The 18,966-nt window shown below is 58.2% G+C and overlaps 1 protein-coding gene across 2 annotated transcripts in view; it reads left to right on the top strand.

Moving 5' to 3' along the window:
* ASS1 (argininosuccinate synthase 1) overlaps positions 1 to 18,966 on the top strand; it is a 52,085-nt gene that overhangs the window by 10,652 nt on the left and 22,467 nt on the right. For both annotated transcript variants that reach the window (XM_059142549.1, XM_059142548.1), the window contains exons 5-9: positions 2,252 to 2,440; positions 8,229 to 8,285; positions 10,326 to 10,400; positions 13,614 to 13,684; positions 14,205 to 14,235. In XM_059142549.1, coding sequence (XP_058998532.1) covers positions 2,252 to 2,440; positions 8,229 to 8,285; positions 10,326 to 10,400; positions 13,614 to 13,684; positions 14,205 to 14,235 — 423 coding nt within the window. The remainder of the gene's footprint in view (positions 1 to 2,251; positions 2,441 to 8,228; positions 8,286 to 10,325; positions 10,401 to 13,613; positions 13,685 to 14,204; positions 14,236 to 18,966) is intronic.

Genomic DNA, 18,966 nt, shown 5'->3' with positions numbered 1-18,966 from the left:
ACATTTTTACCTCAGAAAAGTAACTATTCCCAAAACAAGACTTTTTTTGTAAAAGTAGCATTGTGTTACATTTTTATAAACCCCTTTAATGTCTGGTTTCACAGAAGACAGGTGGATTCCCATAGCCCTGTCGCCATTCATTTTGTGATGTGTTGTTTTGGTTTGTGTCAGGAAAAAATATGGCCTCATGAATGTAACAACTGGAAGAGAGAGGAGTATTTTATTTTTTTAAAGATTTTTCAAGAGAGGGAGCATGGGTGTGTGAGTAGGGGGGAGGGGAAGAGGGAGAGGGAGAGAGAAAATCCCAAGCAGACTCCTCATTGAGCACAGAGCCCAACGTGGGGCTCGATCCCAGGACCCTGATCTCATGACGTGAGTCGAAACCGTAAGTCAGACACTCAACCGACTGAGCCACTCAGGCACCCCAAAAGAGGAATATTTTAAAATCCTTTTCAGAGAGTTGGAGATATCCTTGAATACCACATCAAAAGTCAACAAGGGGTAGTTTCTTAAAGATCAGTGCAACAGGGAAACTGAAACCCCACAATGAACATTTCATGCATTAAAATCCACTGGTCCATCTTGCCCTGCAGATGGATTTTTTTTCACCATGCGAGATGGTGTGACATCATGCGTTGGTCCTTTAGAAAACTATTATCTCGTTGAGTTAGGCAGCTCTCCCAAAATTCGATATGTTTCATGATAAAATATCAAAATATCACATTTGTCAGTCTTGCCATTACTCAGAAATATGAGAAAGCTGTCAGATGCAAGTTGCCCATAATTCTAATTTTAACTGGAAAGCCCGAATTTTATCATTGGCAACAAATACTCAGTTTTCTTCATTTTTGTGAAACTGTTGGCCAGACGCTCAAGTCTGAAGCACCATAATTTGTCTATCATTCTTTCCAGTAAAAACAATGTTCTATGAAAAAAAAAAAAAAAGTAGCTAGTTGAGCTTGTAACTCACTTTGGAATGCAACAGAAGTGTTTTGTGTGTATTTCACCTTCTGTGCTCGAGATTCGACAAAAGTCATAATTTTTTACGGCTTCAAGACAGATCTCAAGTGAAATCTTCATTGTGGAGTGGAGGCCTTGGGAACGCAGTGACCGTGTCTCTGCCCTGATTTGTGTTTTGAGTAGCCATCATTGCTTTTGCAAATTCAGGGTGAATGTCAACCTGGTGAAAAAGGAAAATAACACTTTAGGATCACTCTAAAAAGTCTTTTTGGTTTTTTTTTAAAGATTTTATTTATTTGACAGACAGAGATCACAAGCAGGCAGAGGCAGACAGAGAGAGAGGAGAGAGCAGGCTCCCCGCTGAGCAGAGAGCCCGATTGGGGGCTCGATCCCAGGACCCTGGGATCATGACCTGAGGCAGAGGCTTTAACCCACTGAGCCACCCAGGCACCCCTAAAAAGTCTTTTTGCTCCGTCTCCCTGAAAGGATCTTGAGATGTCCAAGGTCTACGTTTTGAGAGCCATTCCTCTAGATTAGGGCTTCTCAATCTTGGCACTATTGGTGTGTGTGGCTGGCTGTCCTGAGCAACGTGGGATGTTTATTAGCATCCTGGCCTTCACCCATCAGGCACCAGAAGCCCTTTCCCCCAGCCCATCTGCTGTGACAACCAAAAATATCTCCAGATGGTTTCTGGGGAACACTTCCCCTGGGGGATAGAATCATCCCTGGCTTAGAGCTTTTGTGGATAACTCTCTACTCTGGACTGCTCTAGGTCTTAGGTGACAACAGGTTCCATCTGGGGCCCAGAATGCTGTGCTGGGAGGGACTTAAGAATCACATCCAGGGGCACCTGGGTGGCTCCGTTGTTAAGTGCCTGCCTTCGGCTCAGGTCATGATCCCAGGCTTGTGGGGTGGAGCCCTGCATTGGGCTCCCTGCTCAATGGGAAGCCTGCTTCTCCCTCTCCCACTCTCCCTGCTTGTATCCCTCTCTCATTGTCTGTCTCTCTCTGCCTGTCAAATAAATTAAAAAAAAAAAAAAAAGAAAAAAGAAAAAACACCCATATCCAGTTTCAGCTAGATGGAAATTAGGATTGATTAGTGATGTCTGCAATGAGTGCAAGAAGGGAGTAATAGCACTGTATGCTAGGATTGATTGATGATGTCTACTACAGATACAGAAGGAATAATGGAGGTACCTCTTGCCAGGCATTAGGAAGGCCCCTGGGGCTCTGTCTTCTGGCTGGCCTCCATCCTTGCCAAGCCTCCCTCCCATGGGCTGCTCTCCCCGCAGGTGTTCATCGAGGATGTCAGCAAGGAGTTTGTGGAGGAGTTCATCTGGCCCGCCATCCAGTCCAGTGCGCTGTACGAGGACCGCTACCTCCTGGGCACTTCGCTCGCCAGGCCCTGCATCGCCCGCAAACAAGTGGAGATCGCCCAGCGGGAGGGAGCCAAGTATGTGTCTCACGGCGCCACAGGAAAGGTGAGGCAGCGGATGCAGGGGAGGAGGGGCAGGGTGAACCTGCTAACGGGACTCAGGCAGCCAGGGTGGTCAACGGTCCTTGAGCAGTCGCACACTTTGCCAGCCCCCCACTGTCCCCCACACCCCCGAGAGGCAGGCATGATGGCCAGCAGGGTCTGAGCAGGAGGACCAGGATACGTAGGGGTGGGTATTGGGAGTGGAAGCGGCTGAGCTGTGGGTTCCGTGGGTGGGCTCTGCCAACAGACTCAACAACTGGAGACTCCACATGGAGGCTCAGGGACATCCCCCACCCGCCCAGGTCACACAGCACAGGTTGCCACACGATGGTAGTGGAAAAGGTTGGAAACCCGCGTTAGCAAAGAGGGGGTGATCCCAGCTGTGTGGTCCTTGGGGAGGTCCTTCCCCTCCCCCAGCCTCGGATTCTTCATTTGCAAAACGGGGGTGGATTGGGGAGGGGCAGGGGGCTTCCTGGTCTTAATTTGCACTGAGGGCTCCATCCCAGCACCGCACCCTGGGCGGCTCCAGCCATGGAAATGGATTGTCTCTCTGGGCTCTGGGGCCTGGGTGTGGGCAGGGCCGCACTCCTGCTGAGGGGGCTAGGAAGGCGTCATTCCGGGCCTCTCCAGACTTCTATAGCGATGGCTGCGCCCTTGTAGACACAACGCTGATGTTCTCCAGGCACATGGCTGTCTTCTCCCCGTGCATTGTCCCTCCTCCGCCCTGCAGGCATGTGTGGTTCTGTGGTTCCTTTTATAAGAACCCCAGTCATATGGGGATTAGCACCCACCCTAGTGACTTCAACCTAACTCCATCACCTCTATAAAGACCCTATTTCCAAATAAGGCCACATCCTCGGGTACTGGGAGCTGAAGCTTCAACTTCTCTTCTGCGGGGGGGGGGCACAACTCACCTGTGGTGCACCCCCGACTTCCAGGCCCCACGTGGACAGTGCAGACTGAGACAGAGCCCTGTGGGGCACCAGGCAGGAGAGCCCTCAGCGCCCTATCCCACAGGGGGCCGTGCTCCGGAAACAAGAGTCCAGTGTTGGCAACTCTTGGGCAATGTTACTCTGAAGATTGTAGTTTTGGGCTCTCAACATCACTGGACACCAAGCCAATAGCCCAGGCCAGGACTTGGCTCCCTAACAACCTCACCATCAGTAGACTGCACACGCCCCAGGGACGGGGAGCTCACTACATTACCGGCACCCTCGTGCTAACCTGACCCAGGCTCTGGCTCTCTGGGATTTAAAGGCACTTGCAGCCTCAATTAGGACCGAGGACATGCGACTGCAGAGTAGCCTTGCAAACAAGGGTGACCCCGGTTCGTGTCTCTGAGAGCTCATGTGTTCATTCATTTGTTGGGCCGTAGGTCAGCAAGCTTCTGCTGGGCCTCTAGAAAGGGCTGGGCACGGGCTGGGTCTGGCAACGGTGTGGAGCTCTTGGGCTCCCCCTGCCCTCAAGGGGAGGAGAGGGGATGTGTGATAAGGCGGCTGCCAGAGCAGCGGGCAGGGGAGGGAGGGCTGATTATAGACATTGGCCTTGCAGGATGAGAAGGGTGTGCCCGGCAGAGGGATCCGTCTGTGCAAAGGCTTGGAGCCAGGAGCCTTGAACTACGGCCTCCCTGGGAGCATGGAACCAGAGCCGGCTCCATCAGGGCTGGCTTCATGTTGAGGGCCTACAATTTGGAGCACAGGGAGGCCCCAGGCCAGATGGGGGGCACCCAGTGATTTCCCCAGTGGGGCGTTTGGGATTGTTCTGGACTCAAATGGTGGGCTTCTATGGAAGAAGGGAACTGGCAGGTTTCTCACCCAGACCCGTGGCCCTAGCGCTCACCAACAGCCTAGTCGTGAGCACCTTTGGAGCAGGAGGCCAGAGCCAGGCTGTTTGGACAGGGATGTGCATGTCACCTTCCACTGAGAGCTGTAGGGCAGGGTGGAGCGGAGCCCAGAGGTCCAGGACTCAGGGCTTAGGGCCCATGCAGTTGTGTTCAGATCCCGGGTCCCCTGCTTTTGGGCTGTGTGACTTCACCCCCATGAGCCTTCATTTCCTTGTCTGTAAAATGGGAGCAAGTGGAACTAGCTCATGGGGCAGTTTGGGAGCGATGAGCAGGATAACTGCAAAAGCGCTCGGCACAGGGCTGGCGTGCAGGGACCGCTCGGTTCACTCGACCGGAGGGGACTGCCTCACTCGTCTGAGGGTCAGACCTGTACTGGGGGCTCCTGTGGGCAGAGGAAAGTCAGTGAGAACAGAAGTCAGTGCGGAATAAAGAAGTTTCCCAGCCATCTCATTTGCGCATATTGAAGTGGGCTGAGCAGTGAGCACCCTGTTCCTGGAGATGTTTAAGCGGAGGCCAGATCAGGATTCTGGAAGGGCTTGTGCCCGGAGAGGGTCCCTCCAGTGGTAGCCCCAGGACTGAGAATGGGTGGCATTCAGGGCTGGTGGAGTGAATGTGTGCATGTGGCGGGTCTGGCCCTGGTTTGGGAGATTCAAGGGTCTTGGGAGACACACACCCCCTACCCTAGCCTCTGCAAAGCTGCCAGTAGCCACCTGCTGCTGTGTGCGCTTCTCAGTTTGACCACAGGAGGGCACCAGAGGCTTGGCTTTGAGGCCTTGGGTTGGGTTGCTGACTCTGGAGAAAAGCCGCTGGAAAGGCCATCACCCCCCAGGATCCTAGGGTCCTACCGGGGGTCCGCAGGACTCGGGTTCCGAAAAGAACACCCCCTCCAGACGTTCTTTGGCCTCCAAGACTAGATGTTGGAAGGCCTTGGGAGGGGAGTGCTACCCTGGATCTCTATCTCCCCTGGGATTATTGGGTAAGACATACTGCTGTGCCTTAGTTTCCCGTATTTACAGAAGCAGGGAGAGCCACCCCCCCCAAAGTCTCTGGAGACAATTTCCTAGAACTGAGGGGTGTGAATAGGGAGAGCCAGGCAGGCCCGGGGTGGGGTCCAGAGAAATGCCAAGTTTGCGGCAGGAAGTTAGGGAGCAGAGGAGCCGGTGGCCTGCCGTAGCTTATGGCCTGGTGGCTGGGGGCCAGTGTCTGTGACTTTACATTCTGGGAGGGGGGCTTGTGGCCCCGGGTGGAAGAACCGAGGCCGGGGGGTCAGGCCGGCAAGCCCAGAGAGACACCAGAGGACCCTTGGCAGTTTTTGGCAAGGGGGTCCCAGTGCAGAAAAAGCTGGAGCATTAGCAGACGGCCGGAGCTCCCCCCACAGGTGGAGATGCTGGCGTGGCCAGTTCTGAGGCTGTGGCCATGTGGAAACTCAGCCCCCAACCTGCCCCAGCTCCTGAGTCGCTGATGGAGGAAACCAGGGCCTCGGGAGCCCCCGTCCAACCTCCCAGAAGTCGCATTCACGTGTGTGTTCATTCTCCCCGAGAATTTATCCAGCACTGGCCCTCCTCCATGCATGGGCTCCGGGAGGCACCCAGGAACTTAGGAGCCCTAACCCAGCAGGGGGTTGAACCACAGAGGAACAAGAGTTAGCCAGTGACACCAAGGGGGAAGGGCACCCCAGGCCACAGGAACAGCCCTTGCAAAGGCCTGGAGGTGGGAGGCAGCATCCCTCCCAGGGCCCACCTGCTGCAGAGCTCAAGCTGGGGCTCACCCTCCACGCCCCACCCACTGCCCTCCCCTGTGGAGAGCCGCACAGAAGCTGGGGTAGCCCTTCCGGGGCCTCCCCCCCGCCCAGTTTTGGAAAAAGGGCCTGGAAATATGAGCCAGACTTGGGTAGGGGTACAGGGAGCAGTTTTGTAAAAGGCGCCATCTGTATGGTTAGCCCAGGAACAGATGGGCGGACCCCCCACCAACCCCCACCCCCTCCGGTCCTTGTGGGTGCTGCACCCACACTTACATATGCCTGTACGTGTATCAGCACGTGGACACACATGGTGTGGAGGATGCAGCTTTCTCCTGTCCCGGGAGAGCAGCCAGGAGCTGCCCTGGCGCACAGGGTCCTGGGGCTCAGTGGGCGGGGCGGGGGGACTGGACCCACCTTGGCTCTACATCGGGACAGAATTTGAACCAAGGGAGGCTGTTTGGCTTCTGGGAGGGTCTCTGACTCTGGAACAGATGGGTGTCCCCATGTGGGTCTGAATGGGCAGACAGCCGCCCAGCAGGCCTGTCCAGGGAAGCACAAGCTGCCATTGTACTAGGGGAACATGAAGCCGTGGGGGGAGAAATCACCAGGAGATGTAGCACCCTGTGCTTTCCAAGTCTGACATGGATCTGCCTTTCGTGGTAGCTGCCATTGCTGAAGGAACTGGGCTGGCCATGGGGTCCTTGGGCACATGTCCCTGGCTGTGCCTTAGTTTCCCCACCTGTAAGGCAGGGATAATAATAGCGCCTACTTCTGGGGGACTGCTGTCAGCTGTGAGGACTCAGTGAGTTTAAGTCTGGAGCTCGGACCGGTCACCTGAAGGTGAGGTCTTAGGACAGAAATGTCTGCTGGCTGTGTGACCCAAGGCAGGTGACATCACTCCTCTGAGCCTCGCTCTTGTCATCGGCAAGCCGGGGTGCATACCCCACTGGCCCCGCGTGGCTCTATCCCCAGTGACAGCGAGCGCCTAGTGGGTGCTCACGCCAGGGCTGGGCTGGCGGGCAAGTGGGGTGGCGGGTTTGGCGCAGCTCAACACCCCCTCCCCGAGAGGCACAGGACGGTGGGGTTGGGGGGGCAGCCTCAGTCCCTGGGCTCCTGGCTCCTCCGCCGAGAGGGGCTGAGATCTGCGTTTCCATGCCGCCTGACAAGACTCTGGAAAATAACATGTCATTCCCGCCGCCGCCTCGCTGGGCCCGTGCAGTTTTCACAGTAGGCGAAAGGTCCCTCTGTTATTTCCACAGCTTAAGTCCCCCCTCCGGGTGCCGAGCTGATGGGAAGCAGGCAGGACGCTGGCAGCCCTTGCGTCTGCATGCCAGGGAGGGGGGTCACACGAGGCTTCCGTCTGCAGCGGAGGACGTGGGCGCAGAGAGGCCGCGCAGCCCTTGGGGGTGGGGGCTGGGGGCTCTCGAACTGGTCCCTTCTGCTGGGACCTCAGCTTCCCAGAGCAGAGCCGAGGATAAAGGGCCCTCAGTGGTCCCCTGGTTCCACCCATTCCCTGCCACGTGGCAGCGACTGTAGATGGGGAAACTGAGGTTCGCCGAGGCAACAGGCTTCCCAGTTTTATGGATATGAGGAGCGCAAGCACCACGGAGCCCGAGCCCCAGACTCGGGCTCTGGATTGACATGGATGAGGCCAGGCGGGGAGGAAAACTTGAGGAAGAAGCCGAGATCTAGGCAGCTGGGGGTTGCCTGGGGAAGGACCGGGATCTCGGCGGGGCCAGACCCCCAGCCTCAGGCACGCGCAGGGCCCCTGAAGCGTGTACATATACGACGGTACGTGTGGGTGCCCTGCCGCATCCCCAAATGCCTGTGTCCCCGTCCTGCCACATGCCCCCGCACACATGCGCCCCCCCCCCCATGCACACACACGTCACACAGCACGATGTGCACAGAAGTCACGGCAGTCACACCCGGGTGCCCGGGGAGCCCTGTGTTCTTGTCTTGACTCTGCCCGGAGGGCAGGAGCTGGGCTTTCCCCTCTAAGACCAACCATCATTTTTCAAAGGGAGTATGCACCGTGGGGGCTTTCGAGGTTGGGGTAAGAGGAGAGCCATGCAGGGGGCCTGCCCTGAGCAGCCCCCCAGTCCGAGGTCAGCAGTCATGAGGGGCAGCTCCTGCCTCCCGGACCCCCAGGCCCCCGCCCCCGCCCCTGTGCTATGGCTCCTGACCACCCCCTTCTCCGTGTTCCAGGGAAATGACCAGGTCCGGTTTGAGCTCACCTGCTACTCACTGGCCCCTCAGATTAAGGTAAGATGCTGCCCTCCCCTCAGGGTGGGTGCTGGGAGCTAAGGTCCCTGGGTGGGGGGAGGGCAGGGTATGGAGTCCGGGAGTTTCCACAGAACGGGACAGAGGGCACCTGATCCCCCGGGTGGGTGGTGCCCGTCTTGCTGTGGAGAGACCGTGGGTTCATGCCAGACGCAGGGGACCGGCACTGTCTCTGACCATCAGCCCCTCCCAGAGGTACCACCTAGGGGTCTGGGGAGATGAGAACGTGGGACAGAGAGATGCGGCGCCTTCTGGCCAGTGTCCTCAGTGTTCCCGGATTTAGCTTCTTGGGTGCAGGCTGGGACATTGCTGCCCTGTTTCTGGGGTTCTCATAGCCCACTCAACCCCGGTCAGGGTCACCCAGCTAAGGCCCTAGCTCTGTCTGTCTGTCTGACCCCCAGCATCCTGGAGCCCCTCCCTGGGGTGGGAATCAACCGCCCCTGCCCATCCAGCCTGACCTTGGCCCTGGGCCTGTGTCCCTCTGTCTGTCCATCCACTCCTTCCCTCCTTCCTTCCTTGCTTCATTCGGTATGCACCAGGCGCCCACTCAGTGCAGGCCCTGGGCCAGGCTCCTGACATTCAGAGCCATAGTGTGTAACCGATGTGAGCCCTATGGGGATTTAGATTTTTCTAGCGGCCCTGTTAAAACAAACAAACCAAAAAGAAAATTAAAAAAAGATAAAGAGCAACAGGTGACATCATTTTAATGCTATATTTTATGGAACCCTGTGTACCCGAATAGTCTCATTCAATCTGTCACGGAGATGAAAACATTCATCGTGAGCTGTGTTCCATTCCTGTCCCAAGTCTTTGAGATCCGCGGCAGCCCGTCTTGGGTGGCACCGGCCACATCGCTGGCCCCAGGGGCCATGGGTGGCTTGTGCCACCGGACTGGGCCACGCTGGCCTAGGTCTAAGCTCCTCAGAGGTCACTTGGACCTCAGGCTGAAAAAGATTTGCCTTCTAAGGTCTGACAGGGCCCTCGGGGAGGAGGGGGGTCCCTTTTTTTCCATCTTTCTTCCTTTCATGCTTTTTTAAGTGGAACATCGTTCCCTGTCCCTTTAACCAGCCGCAGCATCTTGCTGGCTGGGAGTGGCCTGGAGCTAAGGCGCTTCAGTGATCCCTTCGGACCCTAAACACTGGGCAGCTGAGAAGTCCTCAGAGGTGGCCGCGAGCTGGCCGCCTGCAGACGGGTAGCCACGGGGGCTTTCTCCTGACCCCCGCTCCCTCGGTTCCCACAGTAGCTTGGGGGGCCAGGTGTCCTGTTTCTGAAACTTTGTCCATAGAGGGCAAGGCAAGGCGGGGAGGCGGAAGGCCACAGCTGGTTTCTGGGAGCTCCCAGGGCCGGGGCTTCTCATTCTAAGGCAGGGGGCAGGGGTGGGGGTTGCCCAGGACAGCTCACCAGCAGAGGCAGGGGCCCGGCTGGCTCCAGGGCTGGGTGGGGGCTCTTCCTGGGGACTGCCTTTCCACCTCCAGGCTGATGGAGCTCCTGTGAAATGAGCTCAGTGCCCCCAGTCAGGCTCCCACGCCCCCTCCTTCCCCGCCCCCAGCGGCTCTGGGGAGCAGAGGGAGAGAAAGCAAGAGAAATGGGTAGAGAGCACCGTCTGTTGTCCAGGCCCCCCGTCCCGGAGCAGGAGCGTCTGCAGCCCTGTGCATCCCCTCTGAGTCCCCAGGCCATGGGAGTGGGTGTACTGGCCTTGCCAGCAAGAAACACGAGGCCTGTCAAGGTTGAACCCCAAGTCTCAGAGAGATGGAAGCCCAGAAGGACAGGGACCCAACTAGGGGACGCAGGGCCTTCCTGCCACGGAGCCCGGGCCACCCCCAGTGTAGCCGGTCCTGTCCTTCCCCTGCCTAGTGGGGCACCTCTGCCCAGCCTGCATGGGCTGTATCCTCGCTGGAGACCCCAGGTGAGCAGTGGGTGTTCCAGGCCCCTCAGCACAGAGGCCGGCTCTGCCGGGTCAAGGGCCCACAGAAGCCAACATCCGGGCTCTCCGGGCCACCTGACCCCTTGCCCCGCACCCAGGTCATCGCCCCCTGGAGGATGCCCGAGTTCTACAACCGGTTCCAGGGCCGCAATGATCTGATGGAGTATGCAAAGGTATGGCTGCGTCTCCCCAAACATCCTCAGCCCTTGCCTGCTGCCCCCAGGGGCCTAGCCCTCTTGAGGGGCAGACTGGACAAGTCGCACCAGGCTGGGGGCCGATCCCCGTTCTGGGGCAATGGTAGGAGGGGGTAGGGGGGGGGGATACTGAATCTCTGCCCATGCTGACCCCGCCCACTGCAGCTCAGTGGCACCTGTTCCCGGAGGGGCGGCCCCCGCAGAGGTGCGGTCACTGCCTGGGCTGGGCATCTCCACGGAGAGTCCTCAGTCTGCCTCCCCTTCTCCCTCCGCCCCTGTGGGAGGTGTGAGGGAGGTGCTCTCTGGCCGGCAATTACGGGGCTGCTCATTGTCCCCAGCTCTCTGTCGGGGACAGGTAGGCGCTCCGAGGGGCCATGGCAGACAAAGGCTTTTGTCGAGCCAGCCCTTTTGAAGTACAAGTTGCAATAAAACATATTAGAAGTTTTGCATCAAAGGTCCTTAGCCGCTCCCCGGGGTCCCTTTCTTTTTAGCGACTCGATGGCAGCCCTTGACAAACAGCCTCAATCAATCAGACTGGGGAAAAGCAACTCGGTGCACACACCAGAAAATTGCTCGGGTTTTAAATAGCAGTCACCGGGGCTGGCTGTGAGCTCCTGCAGCAGCCAAGGTGCCGTGTGGCAGGGGACGCGGCGGGGACCCAGCCCGGCCCCGGCCGCCAGCATCCCATTAAGACCTGGAGGGCTTGGAGGAAAGATCTCCTGTACCATCTGTTGTTTTATTATTAAGAGGGGAGTTTACAAGAGCAAGCCCATATGTTGCCAAACAAATTGTCAAATCGCAGAGCTATTAAGAGAACCGGGGTGGGTGAGGCTTCCCACCCCCCTTCCTCTCCTTGAGACAGAATATGGAGCCTCGGTTCATCTTTAAGAATAATGAATTGGAACCCCCGCCCCGCTTCACTCCTGGTTCAAGAGAGGGCCGGGGTGACCCGTGCCTTGCCCTTCGTTTCCGTTAAGCCCCAAACAAAAGCGACTCCTGGTGTTGTCCCAGCAAAGATGAATTTCAGGCGTGTTGTGGGCCCGCCTTCCCAGATTTTGGGGGCGAAGTCCCTTCACGGAGCTTCCATCCCCCGTAATCTTGGAGCAGGAAAGCATGGTGAGGAGAGGGGCCCTGGCGGGGTGGGGGCGGGGTGTGTGTGGGGGTCCCAGGCCTCGGAGCCTCCCTGGGCGGCTGGTACCGCATGGAGCTCTGGGGAACCTGGGCACACTCCGGGAGGCCGCGTCTCTGCACCCAGGAAATGACCAGAATGACTGAGCAGCAAGTGGGCTTTGTCCAAAATGCAGAATCAGACAGCTGATTCTGCCAAGACAGAAATCAATGGCACTTTGAAAACCCCCTGCTTTCAAGACCCGCAAGTTGCCAAGGCCAAAAGGTGCGGTAGGAGAGCCACACACACACATTCACTCCACTCCCCCCACCCATCATCCTGTCGTAAGCATCGTCACCGTAATTAATTTCTTTTAAAAAGGCCAGCGGACGAGGGAGGGGGCTGGAAGGCAGGGCCGTTGCCGGTGTACTTGTGGGAAGGTGGTTTTGTTTTCTGTCCTCAACTGCAGTAAGAGTTTCTCGATGGGGGTGGTGCAGGCGGGGACAAAAATCTCTCTGGTCAAGGGACTATTTCTGGCGCACGTGTGTGTCTCGCTGCAGAGGGGAGCTGCCCAGCCCGTCCGTCGCCCTTTCTTCCCTGCCTCCTCTCCTTGCTCCCACCACGACAGTGGAGGCCCCGTGGGAAGGAAGGTGAAAGTGTTTCCAAGCCCCCCCCCCCCCAAAACAAAGGCTGCGGGGAACCCATCTGCTGGCTCTCTGGGCCCCCAGCCCTGGGGTTCCAGCTCTTGCCCGAAGTCGTGGTCACCACTCGGGGTGGGGGGTGAGTGCCCCCCCCGATATTGAGCAGCCTCTAAATGAGGTGTCCCTGTTTGCTCACGAGGTTTAAATTGAAGAGTACACAAATCCCAGAATAGACTTGGACTATCTTTTAATGCTATTCCCCAGGTAAAGCTTAAAAAAACAACAACAAAAAAGAAACCCCGCATCTGGAGGGTTTTAGCTTCATTTATTTTGAGATCTTAAGGTGGTGACGAAGGAAACCTGGAGGAGCCTGGAGGCCTCCTGTGGCGGGACTGAGGGCAGATCATGTGTGGCCCCGACAGGAGAGACGGGGTGATGCTGGTGGGGGCCACAGGGACCGGGGCTGGCCAGGTTCTAGGACCTTGGATTGGGGGGGGGGGGCAAGGTGCTGAAAGGGGCTTGGGAAGCAAAGCGTCCGGTCTCACTGCCTTACAGAGGCCTGGGAGGGCCACTTAGCTACCTTGTGCCCCATAAGAAAGGGGAGCAGAATGTAATGTGCATGTTGGATTCCAACCAGGTGTCAAGCCGGGACAGCACAGGGGGGCTAAGGGGTCAGCCTTGTCCTTAATCCCAAAGGCTGAGTGAGGTGGGCCTTCAGAGTGATCGCCAACACCCTTCAGACCCAGGGTCAAGGTTGGGATGAGTTTTCTCCTTGAACAATGGATTGAACCATTTGGAAGCCAGGCTAATTGGAACCACTAGGGGAGGCTAGAGCCGGTAGGGGGTGTAGCGATGTTCCTTAAAGGGTTGCAGAGTCATGTGGTGATTGTGCAAGGCAGGGGGACAGGAGTGGCTCCAGAACATGTGGGGGGCGGGGTACCGTAAACAGGTGCCAGGAGCTAGGAGCCCTTTCCCCAGGCGATACTGAGTACGGTGCGGGCGCGCGCCTCGGTTGAGATCTACAGTGGAAGTTTGGGCCCTTCCCACACCCCAGCTCATGGGGGTCGCAGAGGGGTGGGGTCAGCAAGTGGGAAGCCTCTGGGACACTGCCTGGCACACCCTAGTGCTTCAGGGCCCACAAAGTATAAACTCAGAGAATCTTCTGGAAGTAACCTCCAAGGTCAGTGTCCACTCCATGATATCTTAGACACAGAGCCTTGTAGTTTCTGCACGGGTGTGTCCAGTAGTGGGGCCCTTGCTCATTCCCCAGGCAGCCAGGGCTGTGGGGAGGGGAAGGAGATGGAGGGGTGCGGGTCTCGACGGCACGAGGACCAGAGTTTGGGGAATGTCCACAGCCTCATAAGAAAACCAAGGCAGCTGGGCATGGCTCTCAGGCCACCTTCAAGCTGCCTCACACTGGCCCCGTGTCACTTCTCACCACAGCAACACGGAATCCCCATCCCGGTCACCCCCAAGAACCCATGGAGCATGGACGAGAACCTCATGCACATCAGGTAAGCGAGACGTCCCACCTGTGCGCCCCGCATCTGGGAGCACCTGCCTCCCCAGAGCACCTGTAGCCTTGGTAGTGGTCTCCTCCTGCCCCTCGCCCAGCGCTCCCTGCTGCTGCTGCTCACTCCCTGCAGGGCTGGGGCGGGGTGGGGGCTGGTGTCAGGGGGTAGATAATAGGCACCTGCCCTTGGCTGGGGTGTCAGGGAGGGCTTCTCGAAGGAAGTGACATTTGAGATGAAAACTTCAAGGATGAGAAGGGACTGACTGTCCAAAGTGCGAGGGGGAGAGTGTGTTTAAAGCAGAGAGAACAGCATGTATGAAGCCCCCCGCCCATGGGAAGCCCCAGGCTCCTTCTTGCAACCTGCAGCGCCCACAGCCAACCGTGGGAGCCCCAAAATGTTCCGGGCAGGGTTAGCTGCAGTTGCTCTGCCAGAGAAAGAAGAGCAGACCAAGCTTATGTTGGGGAGGGTGTCTCGCTGCCCCTCCCCACCTGATCCCCTGTCTTCCTCTCCCCCCTTACAGTTATGAGGCTGGAATCCTGGAGAACCCCAAGGTAAGCCCCCCACCCCCACAGTCTCCTGTGAACGGCGCTACCCGTCTTTGGTGGTAGCGACTCCGACTCCATGCCGATGCTGTCTGATGTGATGGTAGCCTAATTTGAAATTTCACGGGGGCCGGGTGTGGGCCTGGGGCCCGACCCTTCCCCCAGCCCCTCCTCCGCCTGCCTACTCCACGCTGCTGCGTTTTGAGACCCCCCCCCACCCACCCACCACACTCTTTCTAATTGCCACTGGGATGAATAGGGGAAGGAAATATTTCAGGGCAGCATGGAGAGAGTGTGTGATTGTAAGACAATAAAGAAGCAATTAGGCAGATGAGACACTTGTGGGAGGGCCCCCAGCCTGTGCCTACCAGCTCTCAGGCTGCTCCTGCTGCACTGGGGTTGGGGGGTGGGGGGGTGCCAGTGGCACAGATTAGAGCCTCAGGACCCATTTGTCTGGGTTTGTGTTCCGCAGCCGCCCCAGGCAGGCCGCCCTGATCCCCTGTCCCCAACCTCGTAGACTGGCCAGGCTGGGCCTCGGCCCTGTTTGAAGTTTAGGATTTCTGTCCCTGGGGGGTTTCCCTTTGTATCTCCCCCTGCCACCATGGGAGATGGGGTGGGGGTGGGGGTCCGGCAGGACGAAATCCATCCTGGGAAGAGAAAAATCTCTTTGTCCCTGAGGGAATGTGTCTCCGTTCCCTGGCTCAGCCCCACACCCAGGGCGGCTGGTTTGGGGGTGGGGTGGGCTGCTTGTCTGACGTTCGGGAAGAAGCGTGCTCGGGCAGCTCGGGCAGCTGGGCCCGGGGGATCCAAGAAGGCCAGCTGGAGGGCAGGACGCCCCCGTGGTGTTGGGGAGGGTGAGAAAGCTGGAGCCCGGCCCGGGGGTCCTGGGTTGGCTCCAGCAGGGACCCAGCCGCCGGGTCAGCGTTAGTGACAGTGAAACAGCTACCAGCAGCCGATGCTGGGACAAGGCCTGGGTTTATAGCATTTTCTTGGCTTACTTTCCTTGGCTGCTGGCTGTACGCGCCCTCGTCTTATGGGCGAGGAAACCGAGAAACCAAGGCCCAGAGAAGTGACTCACCCCATATCTCTCAGGAGCCGGCCCTCCTGCCTCTGCGGTGCCCCCTAACGCCGCACCACTACCCGCCCCCCGCCCCACCGCCCCATGCTCCACTCTGCCCAACCGTGTCACTCAAGAGAGCCCGCACCCTTGCCCCCTGGGGGCTGATGGCCCCATGGGGCTGCTGCCTGCTGGCCACAGGTTTTTCCAGTTCATGCTCTGTTGACCCCACGACACTCAGGCCAGCCACCCCTAATTAGCCAGTCAGTCAGCACCGAGGGGGGCGGGCGAGGCTGAGCCCTGCACAGGCCAAGCTGCACACGGGCCCGCACAGGCTGGCTGTCCGGTTGTCCGGCTGTCCGGCTGTCCGCTCTACCCCCCTCCCAACAGCCCATAGCGCTCTCACCGGGACTCGGGGAGCAGAGGCGCGGCCAGAGGGGAAATGGCCCCTGGGGCCAGGGCTGGGGGTCCAGATGGCTCTGTGACCCTGGGCAGGTTTTTCCCTTCCGGCCTCCTGTCTCAGGAAGGCGGTGGTTGGATGAGTTGGTGCCAAAGAGAGACTTTTCAAGGATTCTGCCGTTGATTGATCACGGTGGGAAGGTCGATGCATCAGTCACCCTGAGATAAGAAACCAGGTCTGCATCGCGACGCTTCCACTTACTGCTGTGCACTCTTGGGCAAGTTACGCAACCTCTCTGAGCCTCTGATTCCTCCTGCACACAGTGGGACAACCCAGCCCCTCCCTTCTGCAGCACAGAAAGCTCTTGGCCTATCCCTCCACCTCAGTTCTGGATAGAGCCAGGGGTCCCTCTCTGCCTCCTCAGACGGGCTCAGATTGTTTCTGGAGAAATGGGCCAAGATCCTCCCAGGACCCCTCCCCGGGGGCAGGGAAGGCTGGGCTGGGTGTGAGAGAGAGGAAACCTCATTCCCACTGAGAAGTACAGGGTGAGGCTGAGGAACCCAGGCTCTGGCTTTCTGGGCCTGCCCTCCTTTGTCAGGGAGCACCCCCAGGCTAAGCCTCAGGACCCTCCCTTGCATCCCCGGGGGGTCCCTGCCCCCCCCCCCCACCTGGTGGACATGGTCCTCCGGATCTCTGGAGTTAGGAGGCAGTCACTAGGGGCTCTGTGTTACCCTCCAGAAGGAGAGTTCCTGCGCACCCCCGCCCCACCGCCCTGGCCCCCTCGGGAGGAGATGGGGAGACCGGGCTTAAGGGAATCCGGTGCCCCCTCCCCCTCTCCAAAAAAAGCCCCGAGACCTGCCGAAGGGAGGGTCTGAAGGCAGATGGTGGAGCCATTTTCTGCCTCCGTGAGGGCTGATTGAAGGGCAATGAGGCAGCTAATGCGAAGAAAGATAGAAATTTACTTGCTTTAACTTCATACGGCACCGAGTGAAAGAGTTCATTCAGTTGCCCGGCCGCCATATCTGACGGATGAATAAACCATTTGCGGCATCGATCATGCCTCTACATCATGGTTTAGTTCATGGGCCATTTGCTTCCAATTTCTCCTTCTCAGCCCTGTTTCATGCTTTCTTTCGTCCTCCCCCCCCCACCCCACCCCCACTTTCTCTCTCTCTTTTTTTCTTCCCTCTCTTCCCTCCCCCCAACACCCTCCCCTCCCAGATGACATTGGAAGTGAGCCCTCCTGCTGGGTTGGATAAATAGAAGGTATTGATACTTGGCAACAAACTATTTGTCATTTGAACTGGGCTTTTAGGAGGGCGAGTAAAAAGAAGGCAGGCGCCCAGCCACCTCGGAATGCAAAGCAAATGTCGCTTTATTTCTATTTAGTTATTTTATTTAATCTGCGCTGTCAGGGTGTCGGAAGCCACGCCGGCTGCCTCCGACGTGCCCCGTGGAGTGCGTGTCGCCGGTCCTGCGGGTCTGCCCACCTCCTCTCTCCTTCCAAGGGCAGGCCCGCTCATCTGTTTGGGGCTTCCTGGAGAAGCGTGGCGGGAGAAGGTCAGGCGGGCAGGTGGAGATGGGGGGAAGCAGCTGTGGGTGGGGGTGTGGAGGCTGGCAGTACCGCTACCCTGTCGCTACCCTGTTTTGAGTTCCTCCTGGGCGGGGGGGCTGGCAGTGTGCCCCCCACCACCCCCCGCCAGGCAGGCAGGCAAAGGGGCTTGGAGTCATGTTGGACACCCAGAGACCCAAGCCCTGATTCACTTTGCCTTTTGGCCAAGGGTGGTTGGTCATCGGGCCTGTCTGTGCCCAAGGAATCCAGTGCTTGGCAGACCCAGCCGGGCCTGGGGGAGCTCGGCATTTCTCTGAAACCACCCGAACCCTGTCCGCATCCTTAATGATGCTGGCTCTCTCTGGCCAAAGCCCTTGGTGCTGTTTCTTAGCCCTTAGGTTTCTAAAGTGGCTGGGAAACAGCAAGGGGTGATGGAAAGAGCACTGAACAGGGAGTCCAGAGTCCCCACACAGCGGGGCTTCCACACTACTGGGGGCAGGCACTATGGTGTGGTCAAGCCACTTCTTGGCCTTGGTTTTCCACCCGGTCCATGGAGGCTTCGGGTGTAGGGTCCCTAAGGACCCTTTCCCTCTTTGGGTCTGTCTTTGGGGCCAGTTCTGGGTCCTTATTCCCACCGGAGAAATGGAAACATGAGGGGATGCAGCTGGCCCCACATCACACAGCAGCCGGGAGGTGCCGGGTCCACCACAGGCCACTGTCTGAGCTCAGACGTTAGAGCTAGAAGGCCCCGCCGTCGCCCTTGCCTGGGACCGAGATGTGCCTAGGGGTGCGGGAGCCAGGGTGGCTGGTCACCTGGACGTAGAGCCAGCAAGTGAAGTGACCACAGGTGAGGGACCCAGGGCACTTCTACTCACCAGGCCTCCTGCCTCCTGGCGGGGTCGGGGGCTCTTCTGGGAGGCCCTACCCGGAGTCCTTTCCGGCTGTCGTCCCCACCTGCAGAGTAGACTCTGGCTCGCACCTGGCGTTTTCTTAAGTAATGTTCATGTCCAGTAAAAACTATAAAGACTCTCTATATGCTTAAGGTGTCCCTCCCCCTTGGCCTATATTTCTTCACTTATAGATAAGGTGACAGCACTTGACCTTCTTACCCAGCGGGGCTGCTGTGAGCCCAAAGGAAGCCGCAGACGGACGGAAAGTAACAAGCGAATGTCCACAGGGTCTCGAAAGCAAAGATTTAAGGGCCTGTCCTAGGGCATCCCAGGTGGGAACAGCTGGGTCCCGAGGTGCCTACAGCAGAGACAGAGCAGTCAGGCCGAGAGGTGCTCCCCAACCTCCTTGGTGGCCAGGGTCCAAGCACAGCTTGGGGGGCCCCTGGGCCTTGGGCTTTGGGAGCCGGGAGGGACTTGGAGAGCCCCAGGCAGCCAGTGGCCCCCTCTACACGCTGCATCAAGACGAGAGGCCCGTTTTCCAACACGCCCAAGGAAAAATATACATAAAGGTTGATGTGTTTTCAAATGGGTTTTTGCTTTGCTCTTCTCTTTTCTCCCTGTGAGTATTAACCTCGAGGACCCCGGGGACGGCTCGGCTCGCCAGAGCACCTGCTGGGGTCACGCGTAGTCATTAGCTTTGCGGTCAGTGCAGAATAAACCCCATTTCCCCGCGCCTGGGAGAGCGAGCGCCCGCTCCCCGGAGGCCCACGGCTGCCTCGCTCCTCCAAACTCACACTTTTCTTGCCTGACTTGTTCCTTCGCTGCTATTCTACCTCCAGCT

Source organism: Mustela lutreola, chromosome 12 (genome assembly GCF_030435805.1).
Source record: "Mustela lutreola isolate mMusLut2 chromosome 12, mMusLut2.pri, whole genome shotgun sequence".
In the NCBI taxonomy this organism is placed as follows: domain Eukaryota; kingdom Metazoa; phylum Chordata; class Mammalia; order Carnivora; family Mustelidae; genus Mustela; species Mustela lutreola.
The sequence above is the reverse complement of the archived record's forward strand: the minus strand, read 5'-3'. Positions and strand labels throughout refer to the sequence as shown.